Here is a 12,770-nt window from a genome sequence, read left to right on the forward strand (position 1 = left end):
ATTTGCTTAACATTTTCTTGAGCTGCTCTATGCGCTCTATTATATTCGGAAACGAGAATTTCTCTTCTCTCATCAACGATGAAGACATCTGCAACTCGGTTTTTACAGTGCTAGAACTTTGTGCCTGGAAACATGCGAACTAAGCCATCCTGCATCTGTGCTAGTGTGTGCAGCTTGCATTAGAGGGCATTAACTGCATTGTGATTAATCAAGTCAAGGAAGGAGTTCATCTAGAAGGGCTGTGGGATCAGTGAAACTCACTTCATGACGCCTCTTGTCCCCGAAAAAAATCAAGTTGCGTTTGGTGGGGACGCATGCCTCTTCACTGACAATTTTATTTTGGAAACAATTAAATGGCCTTTCGGTTGACGCAATTGTATAGGTCAGATACAGCTCGCTGTGCACTGTGGCAGCGCAGGAATCATGCATGACGATTAAGAGCGTTAAGCTGTTGTCGCGATAGCGCATCAGCTACTAAATTCTCCTTGCCTGGCTTATAAAATATTCGCGCATTCGTTTCCTCAATGCGTGCCTTCCATCTTTTAATTTTGGCGTTCGGGTTTGACTCAGAAACGGCAAAAGTTAACGGTTAGTGGTCTATGAAAATGTTAATGACTATTATCCCATATAGGTAGTGACGTAGCTTGCTAAGGGCTCAAACTATAGCCAAAAGTTCCCGCTCGTTGGTGGCATTAGTTCACCTCCGGGGGTTTCAATGTTCTGGAAACCATTGAGATGGGGCGACCCTCTTGAGAAAGCACTGCCCATATGCTGTAAGCTGAAGCGTCTGTCGTTAGATCAAACGGCTTCTTAAAGTCAGAGTATCTGAGCATGACGTTTTCTGGTGACAAAATGCTGTGTAGCTTTTGGAATGCGTGACGCTGAAGCTCAGAGAATTCTACCGGGATGTTTCGCGATCTATGTTTAGTTACTGACCCATTCTAGACCTTAAGAAGATCAGAAATGGGTTTTGCTATTGAGGCAAGTTCTTTGATGAAACAGGCGTTTCATCTATACTATAGGTTTAGTTACTGGCCAGTCCTAAAAATTATCTGCTCTCGAATATATTCTTTGGTTCTGGGAACTCCTGAATCGCTTTGACTTTTTCAGGGTCCATTGTAGGTCCATTACTGGTTACCACAAAACCAAGAAAACCTATGCTTTTCTTAAAAAACGCGATTTTTCTTGGGGATTCTCATATTTGCCTCGTACAGGCTCTTTAAGACCCACTCTACATGTTGGACATGAGAATTTTCGACTTTTGAGAAAACGATGACATCGTCAACATAGACATAGCAAGATTTGCAAATGTGCTCACGCAGTACGTCGTGAACAGTTCTTTGGAAGATGCTGGGAAGTCGACAAAATTCGTACTTCCCCCCGTTAACTGCAAAGGCTGTTTTTTCACGGTCATGCTCTGCTAGCGTGATTTGATGATAGCCGGATTTTAGGTCCGATGTCGAAAAGTATTTAGCTTTGCCAATATTCCCCGAAATCATTGGAATGTAAGGTATAGGCTATCTGTCTGCGATGGTTTTCTCGTTAAGTTTGCGAAAATCTATTACGAGGCGGATATTCTTGTTACCAAACTTGTCTGTTCCCTTCTTGTCCACCATCCAAATAGGGTTGTTGTAGGGGAAAACAGATTTTTTGATGATATCGTTCTTCAGAAGACTTTTAATCTCTTTATTAACAAATTCCGCTGCTCCCATGCGATAGGGGTACAGTCGGACATAAACTGGTTGTTCATCAGTGGTCCTGATAGTGGCCACCACTGATGTGTTATAGGGAAGTGCTTCTTCCGGAACCGCGAAGGCCTTATGAATGCTTTTTGGCATCTTTAGGAATGCATCTTTTGCAGCATCGGGCGCGTCGGCGCAGTCAACATTGGTAAAGTTAACATCCGCGCACCTGTGGAATTCGATTTGTTCAGTTTCTGCGCCACAAGAAAGACAAAGTGATATTCCTGCTTGCGTGAGCAAGTCGAGCCTCACAATTCCATCAAATGTGGGCAGGTCTGGGAGTAAGAAAAATGTGGCAGTTTTGCCGAGCAGAGATATAAGGCACTTATGAGTGGTCTTCGTGGTGCCGTGTATCGAATGGGTAGAGAAGGAAGAATGTATTAGGCACAGACCTTTTAGATTTTTATGCGGCCTGATATAATTCATGGAAGCGCCCGTGTCGATGAGAAATCTCATCTGGATCTCTGCTACTCTCCTCCTGAGGTAGGGCAGCAGGTTGCTTCCCCAAATAAATTGAGAATGTCTGAGTCATACCCGCTACCATTGTCGTCGGCAATTTGCTGTTCTGCTGCTGCTGCAAAGCTGGCATACGAACCTGAATCTTGATCAGGCTTAAACGCCCAGACGTGGCCGTTCTTTTGTAGGCTTGATGAGCGCTAGAGTTATCGTAGGCTGGTGATTGCGATGGTTGTAGAATTTTTGACACAGATGGATCGACGTCCATTGGTTCCTGTGACCCGCCACCTTTGTTCCACCTACCACTCTGTTGCTCAAATTGACTTTGTTGCTGTTCATTACATTGGACGTCGTTTCTGATTTCCACCCGCTCAAAATACTGGCAGATATTCCGCTGGCGAATTCTTGTATCCGAGCGTTTAAGGAAGCCCTCAGTTCTACATCTCTTTGCTTTAATACTGCGCTATGTGCTTTTAAGGCGGAGGCCACTCCGGCCCGCACCAAAGCCCTTAGCTGCTCAGGCTTCATTCCTATTTTACACCTGTTGTCAGCGATTTTTTGCGGGACGGCTTCCCTATCTAGGGTGGTGGAGTCGTCTGACTTAGATCCGCTCGCAGAGCGGTCTCTGTACCTGAGAAACGAGCTGTTCATGGACTATACTGTTAATAATAATAACAACACAATTTCAAGGCAACTCAACAAAAGTTAATAATATGAATGCTAACAGAGGAGAGTTGATTGAAAATTGCTGATGAATGCAAAATTGTGTTACTCAAAGTAAGTTGGTAACACAATTACTGCAATTTTAATATTTCCCACTTATGTATTTTTGGATATTATTTTAAATAAATCTCGCAAATTGAAAAAAGATTGTGCCAAATAATGGCCCACTTACATTTTATTTGTTCCTACAAGGATTGTATGCTCTACGTCTAAAACTTCGGCTTCCCACGCTGCAGTCACGAATGCTTTTTTATGATCCCTCGCTGAAGTCTATTGGTGCTGGTTTACTTCGCTGCCCAAACCCCCTTGCGCGCTGGTTTGGTGACAAGTCGCTGCCTCAAGAGCTCCAGCGGTTTCGGTGTATCAAATGGATTTTTATTGGACTTGTACCGCTGACGTAAATTGATGTAGGTCAGGCACAACTTTTATTGTTTCCACTGGTAGTTTGGGTATTGCTATTACACAGCGCGAAGTGTCTTGTACTGGTAGATTAGTTCTTTACACTGTACGGCACACAAAATAGTTACAACACAAAATGGTCCGAAAAACGTTGGGCGCCAATTAAGATTTAAATAAGAAGTCCTCGCGGATTTTCGTTATAGGACTTTATTTTGATTATTTTATTATTTGGGTAAAACACTAGGCCGATACGCCGTAGCAAGTGAGTTAATTTATGCGCGAACCGCCAGGCATATATGCCTCTGTGAAAGCTGAATTAAAACTATATTTATAAAATTTTGATCAAAATTACCTAAGCCGTTTCACAACGGCCGCTAGAATGCGTAGCTTGCGCCTCGTACGCTGTCGTCGTGCAAGAACATCCATGCGCTATGTCAGCATCTGTGGTTGGTGTTATACTGCATTTTGCTGATCCCTGTTAACTCGTAAGCACATCCGGCCCAGTGCTATATCAGCATCTGGAGCTGGTGTCGTTGGCCTCTGTTAACTTGTATATCTTGGCTTCGTATTTAAAATATCTGTTTTCCTGCATACAAAATTTAACTTGTACCATAAATGGTTGTTTAGGTATACTTCTGAGTTCTTCTAACTTGTTCTATTTTTGTCTTATTGTGTCAAGTCAACGACAATACAACAAAATGTTTCTTTGCAGTTTGATTTTTTGAAAATTGAGAACGCAAACGAAATCTGTACCATTGCCCTCTCACAGCCGAGAGAGCAAGAAAGCTAAAAATAGAGTGTGCTCTCATCTTCGGTTCTACTGAGGGCCGTGCAAGCCATTATGTTTGTATGTGTTTGAATATACATACATAACAGCATATTTGAATGTGTTGTTATCCACTGCTCTGGCAAAGTCTCTGGCTGACAAAGAAATAACTTTCTTAGTTTTTAAGCGCTGATCATGACCTATCCCAAATTTGAGTTGACATGCATGCTGTGTACTGAGGTTGGTTTCGTAAAAATTATTTATTTTTAAGTTAAATATATAAAATAATAATATTTTTACTTTCCCATTAAGAAATAAAAAAGTGCTAAGAAATACAAATCAAACATTAATTTGTATAAATAAATGTGAATTTGGACCCAAAATTTAGTTACTATGTGATTTATACAATACAAAAATACAATTTATAAATATATATTCAAGACAACAATTATGATCTTTTATTTCCTAATTTAATTTGTATTACTTAAAACTAATATTAATTTAATTAATAACTTGATTTAAACAAGTTTTATAAGCATTTGCATCGACTTAAAAATACTTATTTTCTACGGAGTCAGTACACCACATGCATTCATATGTGGATGCAAAATTAGGGTAAGTCATAATCAGCGCTAATAAACTAACTAAATTAATTTCTTTCAGCTAAAGCCAAAGAAGTGAATAACAAGGCACATATACATATGTTTAAGTTCTTATACATGCGTAAATCACGTATACAACCAAAGGTGCTAGCACGCCATTGGCTGAGACAAGAACTTTTCTTGAGCATACTCTGTCCAAAAACAAAAGTGAAATCAATATGTGTATGATATTTTCTTAACACAGTTATTGCACAAGATGCGCCTTGTAAAAAAGTTATTTAATTCTTAAATTTTCCTGTAAAAGTTCAAAACTTTTTCGCTCAATGTACTTCGAAAAATAAGCGAAATTGTAAAAATCAGTTTAGGAAGACAGGCTAGAAATTTTTCATCGCATGCAAATGTATTATTCATCTTATAGCCTCTGTCCACTGAACACATTTCTGACACATTTCAGAAACTGCCACAATTTTTACAAATGTATAAAATGCGCCCTGTTCGTTTCCCCATAGGAAAACACATATCACACATCTCTCAAAAAGGCACATTTTTCAGAAATGTGTAAATTGCGATGATTAATCGAGATTTCTATGGCTGTTGTGAAAAATGGTAAAGTATCGTAAACATAAACAGCTGATATATCAACGAAGGCAAGCGGCAACATTAAATAAGAAATTTAGAAATAGAGTAATCCCACAGACTTAAACATGGCGAAATCTCGAAAAGAGTACCTAAAATGGAGCCCTTACTTCGGGAGCGCAATTTTTTAGATTTGGAAGAAGAACTTTACGGTGCTAATGTAAATTAAAGAAACTCGATCAGCTGTTTATTTTAAAAATCGGTTCTTTCGTCAACCACATGTTACCGCCAACCGGTGGAACACCAATATGTAAAATTTGAAAATGTGACATTTCTTAAACCAGTGGACAGAGGCTATTAGTGTTCAGATTGTCTTTAGTCAAGTGCTGTTTCGAACTTAAACTTGTTCATCCGTTTCCAGCGTTCCACTGTTCACTGCGTTGTCGCCTCATATTTGAGGTTATTTCTCTCCGCTGTTATCAAAGTCTGAGGCTCTTTAGAAGCCTATTATGCTAATTGATACCGACAACGCTAGTAAAAAACGGCTTTCCGTTCGGGCAATACAGCACAGAAGGTCAATAATACTTCTACATACTTTGATAAAAGAAGATACTTCAGCCGTTTACGGGTTGCCCCTTCTTCCAAAGAAAAGTAAGCGATCCAAGCCACTTCTTCAAAGGTCTCCTCCAACCAATCATTGAATATATAATTTTCAAGAAAATGGCTCACAGTGAATTTGTTGCCGTGAATGACAGACAAATTCTACAAGAATTTTCACATCTCCGAATACGTAAGGAGATTTCGATGCTGAAAGTTTCGCCGACACAAACATTAACAATCAAAATCTAAAAAAACAACAATTAAAGAAAACACCATTAAATAAGGAACAAATTGAAAGAGTTGGTTCTGGCACAAATGGATCCACGTTGAGGCCGCAGGCTGAATATCCGGCATATCTTTTCCCGGCGTAAAACCAGAAGGACGGACCCAAGGAGCAGCAGCGGCGAGATATTGGCAATATCGAACCTGTGAGTTAGTTCCGGGAAGTCATTCCTCCATGCAAGTTAAAGGCAGAGGCCGGAGATCTGGAGCAGTCATCCGAGATTTAGTGCGGTTTTCTTTTTCTGCAACTCAGAATTAATATCATTAGATTATTTTTTTTTATTTTTTTATGCCTTTATATACCTAAATATATAGTTCAATTTAAAAACATTATAATAAATTAAATATTAAATACATGCCAGAACAATGCACATTTGCATGCATATATACACTTAAATAACACTGGCTATCGCACCTTACCAATCCCATATTTCACTTTATTAATTTCTTGGCACATATATATACAAATTAATTTAATTTAATTGATAAACTGTACTAGGCGTCAATGCCCGTTTACTACCTCACAAAGACCGTTCTTAGCTTGGTCACTCGGCGCATGCATGCCTGTGTCATGTTACGCCGTTTGGTATGTTGCACGAATCAGCTACTTTGTAGGGTGTGCAAGACAGGACGACTCTGAATGAAGGCCATCCTCAGAAATTAAATTTTAATGATTCTGCCAGCTCTGTTTGTCGTCTGATCTTTAGACGGCGCCAAAGAAGGTAAATGATTATGTAGAGTAAGAAAACCACGACCAGGGTCGGTGCAGCTGTAGAGGACTCGTCTACTTAGTAATTTATCCTGTGTTGCGGCTTTTTCATCCTCAGTGCGTAAATGAAAGATAAACTGAGTCGTTCTAGATGTTTCTTAACATTAACTTGGGCCATAGCTCAATAGTTGTTTGCATATAGGTCCCAGAGATTTGCTGGCCGATCCCGTTACTATCCTTGACGTGTATGATTGCGTCATTGGTAATAATTATTCCTTTGACGATTAGAGTAACCGGGTCATTTGGACATTGTCACATTGCGCGACAGTTCCAGAGTGTAAGTTTTTGTCTGCGATCTCCTGCAGAAGATAATTCTAACCGATATTTGCATTTACAAATGCAGCTAACTAAGAACAGTGGATTATTGTTTTTTTTTTTTATACCCTGAGCCCATTGAAAATGGGTATAAGCGTATATTGTATTTGTGCAAAACGCAAATGTATGTAACAAGCATAAGGAGGCATCTTTGACCCCAAAAATTAATATTCTTGATCAGCATCAATAGCCGAGTCGATCTAGCCGTGTCCGTCTGTTTGTCCGTCCTTCTGGCCGTATACATAAGCGCGAGAGTCTCAGAACCTATAAGAGCTAAAGACTTTAAATTTTAGATGTAGGTGCCTCTGCGCAGATCGAGTTTGTTTCCGATAATCGATAACTTACTCCGTTTCCAAGCAATCGATAAGAATCTATATCGACATTTGACATCGACACCAAACATGATATGTTGCCTCTAGAATATTATATATCTGTCCAGCATCTATCTACCTATCGCCACCACCCCTCTACCGCCCCACAGCTATAAATTAAGATAATAACCCAACTTGCAATTGGTTATTTGAGAATACACAAATATTGTATGGTACAATAAGATATACTGTAGATAATTTCATATAGATTGGATAAGAAAAATCCAAAGTTTTTTTTTATGTAAATGCGCAATTGTTTATAGAACATCTGACGTAACAGTCAGCACCGGTCATTCGGCGCAAGGCAAAGTTTTGTCTTCGATTTGTACGGTATGCAATTCCCCAAACCTAGATACCGTATCTCCAAGTTGGCGCCACCACGACTATGTGAACTGCCTGTTTACAGCGAAGTGGCAATGGGCTGTTGGGGCTTAGTAGCCAGTTGGCATTTGCCATCTTAAAGCGGCACTGCTCGCGAAGGCCGTCGATGGTAAGGTAAGCCTCGTATCCAGTACAATTCCAAGAAACTTGGCGCTTATGCCAGGGTGAAGGGGGCTGCCATCTATCCCGACTGCTAGAACCCTGCCACGCCTCAGTGTGTAGTTGACCGCCTGGCATTTCGATGCACTGAGCTTTATGTTCCACCTGTTAGCACAGTTCTCACGCAAGTGGATGTATTCCTGGGCCCTATCAGTCGCTTCGTACTTACAGTGGATGGTGTAAAATATTGCCACATCATCCGAAATGTGGCCATCAAGTGTTTGCCTGGGGTGGTGAACTCATCGAGAGAGTTCTCAGTTGAGAGTGATTGACGTGTTTTACTTGTGCTCCAAAATTTGTATATATTTTTGCGCATTAATCCTGCTTTTTATTTCAAAATGTTGAATTTTTCGGTGCTTTATTTAAAAAGCTTTTATAAACTGTGCAAAGTGTTATCTGTTGTGCAGCGTAAGTCTGTTTATTATTGCATTTATAAAACGCGGCGTCAGTTCCGTGTTGTTGTTATTGCCTGTTTTGATTCTTTTGCTTTGTTGCTCCCCTGTGCATACACTTGTTTGTGCGTGTGTTTGCTGCATACTTTCTGCTTGTGCATCGCGCTCTCGCAAATTTTTTCTATTGCTTTTCGCTCCAAAAAATTTGTTTGTGTACGAATAATTGTTTTTTGAGTGTTTACTTGCTCTATCTTGTGCACCGTTTTCGTTTTGATCTGCGCTCTCGCAACTTGCATACGCATTTAATAATTATGTCGTGCTGTAAGAAACCGTGCACGTTCAAGTAGGCTGATGATTCTGCACTGCCGGAATTTGTTAATTGCTGGCTGTGTGAGAATATGATGCATGCTAAATGTGCAGGTCTCACTGGGCGTGATTGCGATAAGATCGCTGGTATTTCTTGTATTAAAGAAGTTTCTTCAAACGTGCTTGATAATGAACTATTTATGGTGTTTTAATTTGCGGAACATCTCTTGGTCATTATTCACTGCCGAAAATTATCTAGTGCCCTCAGCACAGCACGATTTTATAGACTGCATGTTTAATCTTTCGTTGTTTCAAATCAATTCAATTTCTAATCATTTAAATAGTACACTTGACCTTGTATTTGTTAACGACTACCTTATTTCTAATGTGTCTAGTTCCCCTCCTTTATCTCTTCCTAAGGATGTGTATCATCCTACTTAAGAGATTGCAATGCTCAATTGTAATCCTTTCATTTCGTGCGCATCAGCCAATAAGCCCCGCTATTGCTTTCGCAAAGGAAATTATTCTTTGCTGAATCAGCTTATTTATGCAACCGATTGGCATTTCTTATATGAATTGGTTGATATGAATACTGCCATTAATTTTTTTTATATCACCCTAAACTCCCTCTTAGATGTGTGTATTCCTAAGACAATTCCTTCGACTACTTTTTCAAAACCACCCTGGTTTACTCCCATATTATCACATCTAAAAAATGTAAAATCCAAATATTTTAAAAAGTTTAAAAAGTCTGGTTCGTGTACAGACTTGGCTAAATATTCCATAGCCAAGTCGAACTTCTTTCTTCTTAATTCTCAATGCTATGAGAATTATCTAACTCGTTGTAAAGGCAATTTGCCCAAAACCCGAGGCAGTTTTATAATTTTGTAAACTTGAAGCGTAAATCTTCAAGTTTGCCATCTTCTTTTTCTCTTGGGATGGATAAAGCTAGCAATGACACTGATTCTGCTAACCTCTTTGAAAATTTTTTCCAATCAACTTACTCTTCAGTCTGTCCTAATACTAATTCTTACCCTTATACTATTTCTTCCGCTAGTTCTATACCTCCCCCCATTATTTCACACTCCTCTCTCCTATTAGCTATAAACTCTTTAAAATCTTTTTACTCTCCTGGGCCGGACAATATTCCTAATTGTCTACTTTAGGAGTGTAGTTCTTCCCTTTTTTATCCATTGCTAAAACTTTTTAAACTATCCCTTGAAACTTCTGTCCGCTATTCCTAAATTATTTGAAAAAATAATCACTTCGAATTTGCAGCATTTCTGCAAATCAGTTGTTTTCCCTGTTCAACATGGATTCGTAAAGAATCGGTCAACTTCGACCAATCTGCTTGAGTTTACTTCCTTGGTAAGAGGAGCTTTCCTTTCGAATATGCAAATTGATGTCATTTACACTGACTTCAGTAAGGCGTTTGACTCTGTGCACCATGACATTTTACTTTTTAAACTTGATCGAATAGGTTTCCCTCTGTGACTTTTACTTTGGATTAATTCTTATTTAAAAGGTAGGACCCAAAGAGTAATACTCAGCTTGACTACCTCTAAACGGGTTCACGTTACTTCTGGTGTTCCTCAAAGTAGTCATCTTGGACCTTTACTCTTTACTCTTATTATAAATGATCTTCCCTCTGTTATATCACATGTCCGTGTACTCATGTATGCGAACGATGTCAAACTTTTTCTATCATACACTAACCCCCTACATCATTCTCGTCTACAAGACGATTTGAACGCTATGCAACTTTGGTGTTCGGCCAATCAATTGCATCTAAATTGTTCAAAGTGTATGTTTATGACATTTAATCGTACTACACCTTATCTTGTCAGTTATACAATCGACAATATCCCTTTGCAACGTATACTAAAAGTTTAGGATCTAGGCGTTATTTTTGATTCTAAACTCTCTTTCAGTCTTCACATAGATACCATTGTAAATGAGGCAAAAGGTGTGCTTGGATTCATCAAACGATGGTCTAAAGATTTTAATGCTCCTTTTATAACAAAACTTCTGTACGTCTCTCTTGTTCGCCCTTTCCTTGAATACTGGTCTTGCATCTGGTCTCCGCAGTATAACAATAGCCAGGATCGTATTTAATCTGTTCAGCAGCAATTTCTGCTTTTTGCCTTACGAGCTTTAAATTGGAACCCTAATCTTCGTTTGCCATCCTACTCCAGCAGACTGCTTCTTCTCAACCTTCCTTCGTTAACCAACCATAGGACAATTCTCGGTGTTGTCCTTCTACATAAGTTGATTATTGGTGATCTGCTAGGGCGTCTTCAATTCTCTGTTCCGGCTAGACCAACCAGAAATTATCGCCCCTTATTCCTATATACGTTCACAACAGAATACGCTATGCACAATCCTTTTCGCGTGCTATGTAAAAATTATAATAGTTTGCATTACGTTTTCTCTTCCGAACTGTCTCTACCCCTAATAAAATCGTTGCTTTCAGGATACCTTCGTGAAGTCGCTGACCATTCCCAGCTATGAACAGGGGCATAGCTTGCCGGACAGGCTGAAAATTTTGATTTCCCATTACTTTTCTCTTTGTCCTATCCACTTAACACTCGTTATCTAACTTACATTGCTTTACTTTATTAACCATTTTCTTACTTTCTTTTTTCCTATTTATTGTATTTTTTTTATTAATATAGCAAATTAAGATTATTTTTAATTTCACTTGAGATCACCCTTTTTCCTACTTACAACCTTCTGCTTAGATGTAGGCTCTAATAGCGTCACTGACAAAATTAGCTGTGAAATAAAACACCTCCATCGGTCGGTGATGCTATTTAGAAAATTGTATTCTTTAACTAGGCTTTTAGCATATAATTCTATTGTATTATCTATTGAATGATGAGGAAGACACTCGTTTTGTCGAGCATTAATAAATAAATAAATAAATAAATGTGGGTCATATGGAGTGGGATATCTGCCGTGTACAAGTTGTGTAGGAGGGGACCCAGTCCGCTGCCTTGACGGACACCCGCCTTTATATAGCGAACCGGAGAGAATACTGTTCTGACTTTGACTTTAAACTTACGCTTCATTAGAAAGGATTTTCGGGAGCAATCTATCCGGACCTGGTCTAAGGCCTGCTTAACGTCTACAAAGAATCCATAGCAATAGTCTTTGTCGTCGTAAGCCTTAAGAATATGGTTAATCACTCTGTAAACCTGTTCAACGTACCATACCATACCCAACCCTGAACTCAAATCGGTGATTTGGAATATTGGCCATTTGATCCATAAGCCTAGCAAGTCGGACGACGGTCAGTCTTCCCAAAAGAGACTGATCGGCCCATATGACTCAGGGTCATAGTCCGGCTTGCCCGACTTATGGATCATATGAATCCTTGCTAACTTTCACTGGCCAGGGAAGTTGTGCGTCCTCAATATGACGTTGAAGATCAACGTTATAAAAGGGTGCGCGCGCATTGGCCTTCAGAGTAGTGTGGCATATTCCATTATGGCCCTGTGCTTTATTTAAAAAGCTTTTATAAACTGTGCAAAGTGTTATCTGTTGTGCAGCGTAAGTCTGTTTATTATTGCATTTATAAAACGTGGCGTCAGTTCCGTGTTGTTGTTATTGCCTGTTTTGATTCTTTTGCTTTGTTGCTCCCCTGTGCATACACTTGTTTGTGCGTGTGTTTGCTGCATACTTTCTGCTTGTGCATCGCGCTCTCGCAAATTTTTTCTATTGCTTTTCGCTCCAAACAATTTGTTTGTGTACGAATAATTGTTTTTAGAGTGTTTACTTGCTCTATCTTGTGTACCGTTTTCGTTTTGATCTGCGCTCTCGCAACTTGCATACGCATTTAATAATTATGTCGTGCTGTAAGAAACCGTGCACGTTCAAGCAGGCTGATGATTCTGCACTGCCGGAATTTGTTAATTGCTGGCTGTGTGAG

General features: G+C 39.4%; 1 protein-coding gene across 5 annotated transcripts in view; it reads left to right on the forward strand.

The window, feature by feature from the left end:
• CycD (cyclin D) overlaps positions 1–12,770 on the forward strand; it is a 174,419-nt gene that overhangs the window by 104,260 nt on the left and 57,389 nt on the right. Inside the window, exon 4 of one of the 5 annotated variants that reach the window (XM_070210881.1) lies at positions 4,033–4,052. The exons of the other annotated variants lie outside the window; for them this stretch is intronic. Coding sequence (XP_070066982.1) covers positions 4,033–4,037 — 5 coding nt within the window. The 3' untranslated portion in view covers positions 4,038–4,052. Of the gene's footprint in view, positions 1–4,032; positions 4,053–12,770 lie in introns of those variants that run through there. 5 annotated transcript variants of the gene reach the window in all.

The sequence above is a fragment of the Drosophila virilis genome, unplaced genomic scaffold, assembly GCF_030788295.1.
Source record: "Drosophila virilis strain 15010-1051.87 unplaced genomic scaffold, Dvir_AGI_RSII-ME tig00001562, whole genome shotgun sequence".
Classification (NCBI taxonomy): Eukaryota; Metazoa; Arthropoda; class Insecta; order Diptera; family Drosophilidae; genus Drosophila; species Drosophila virilis.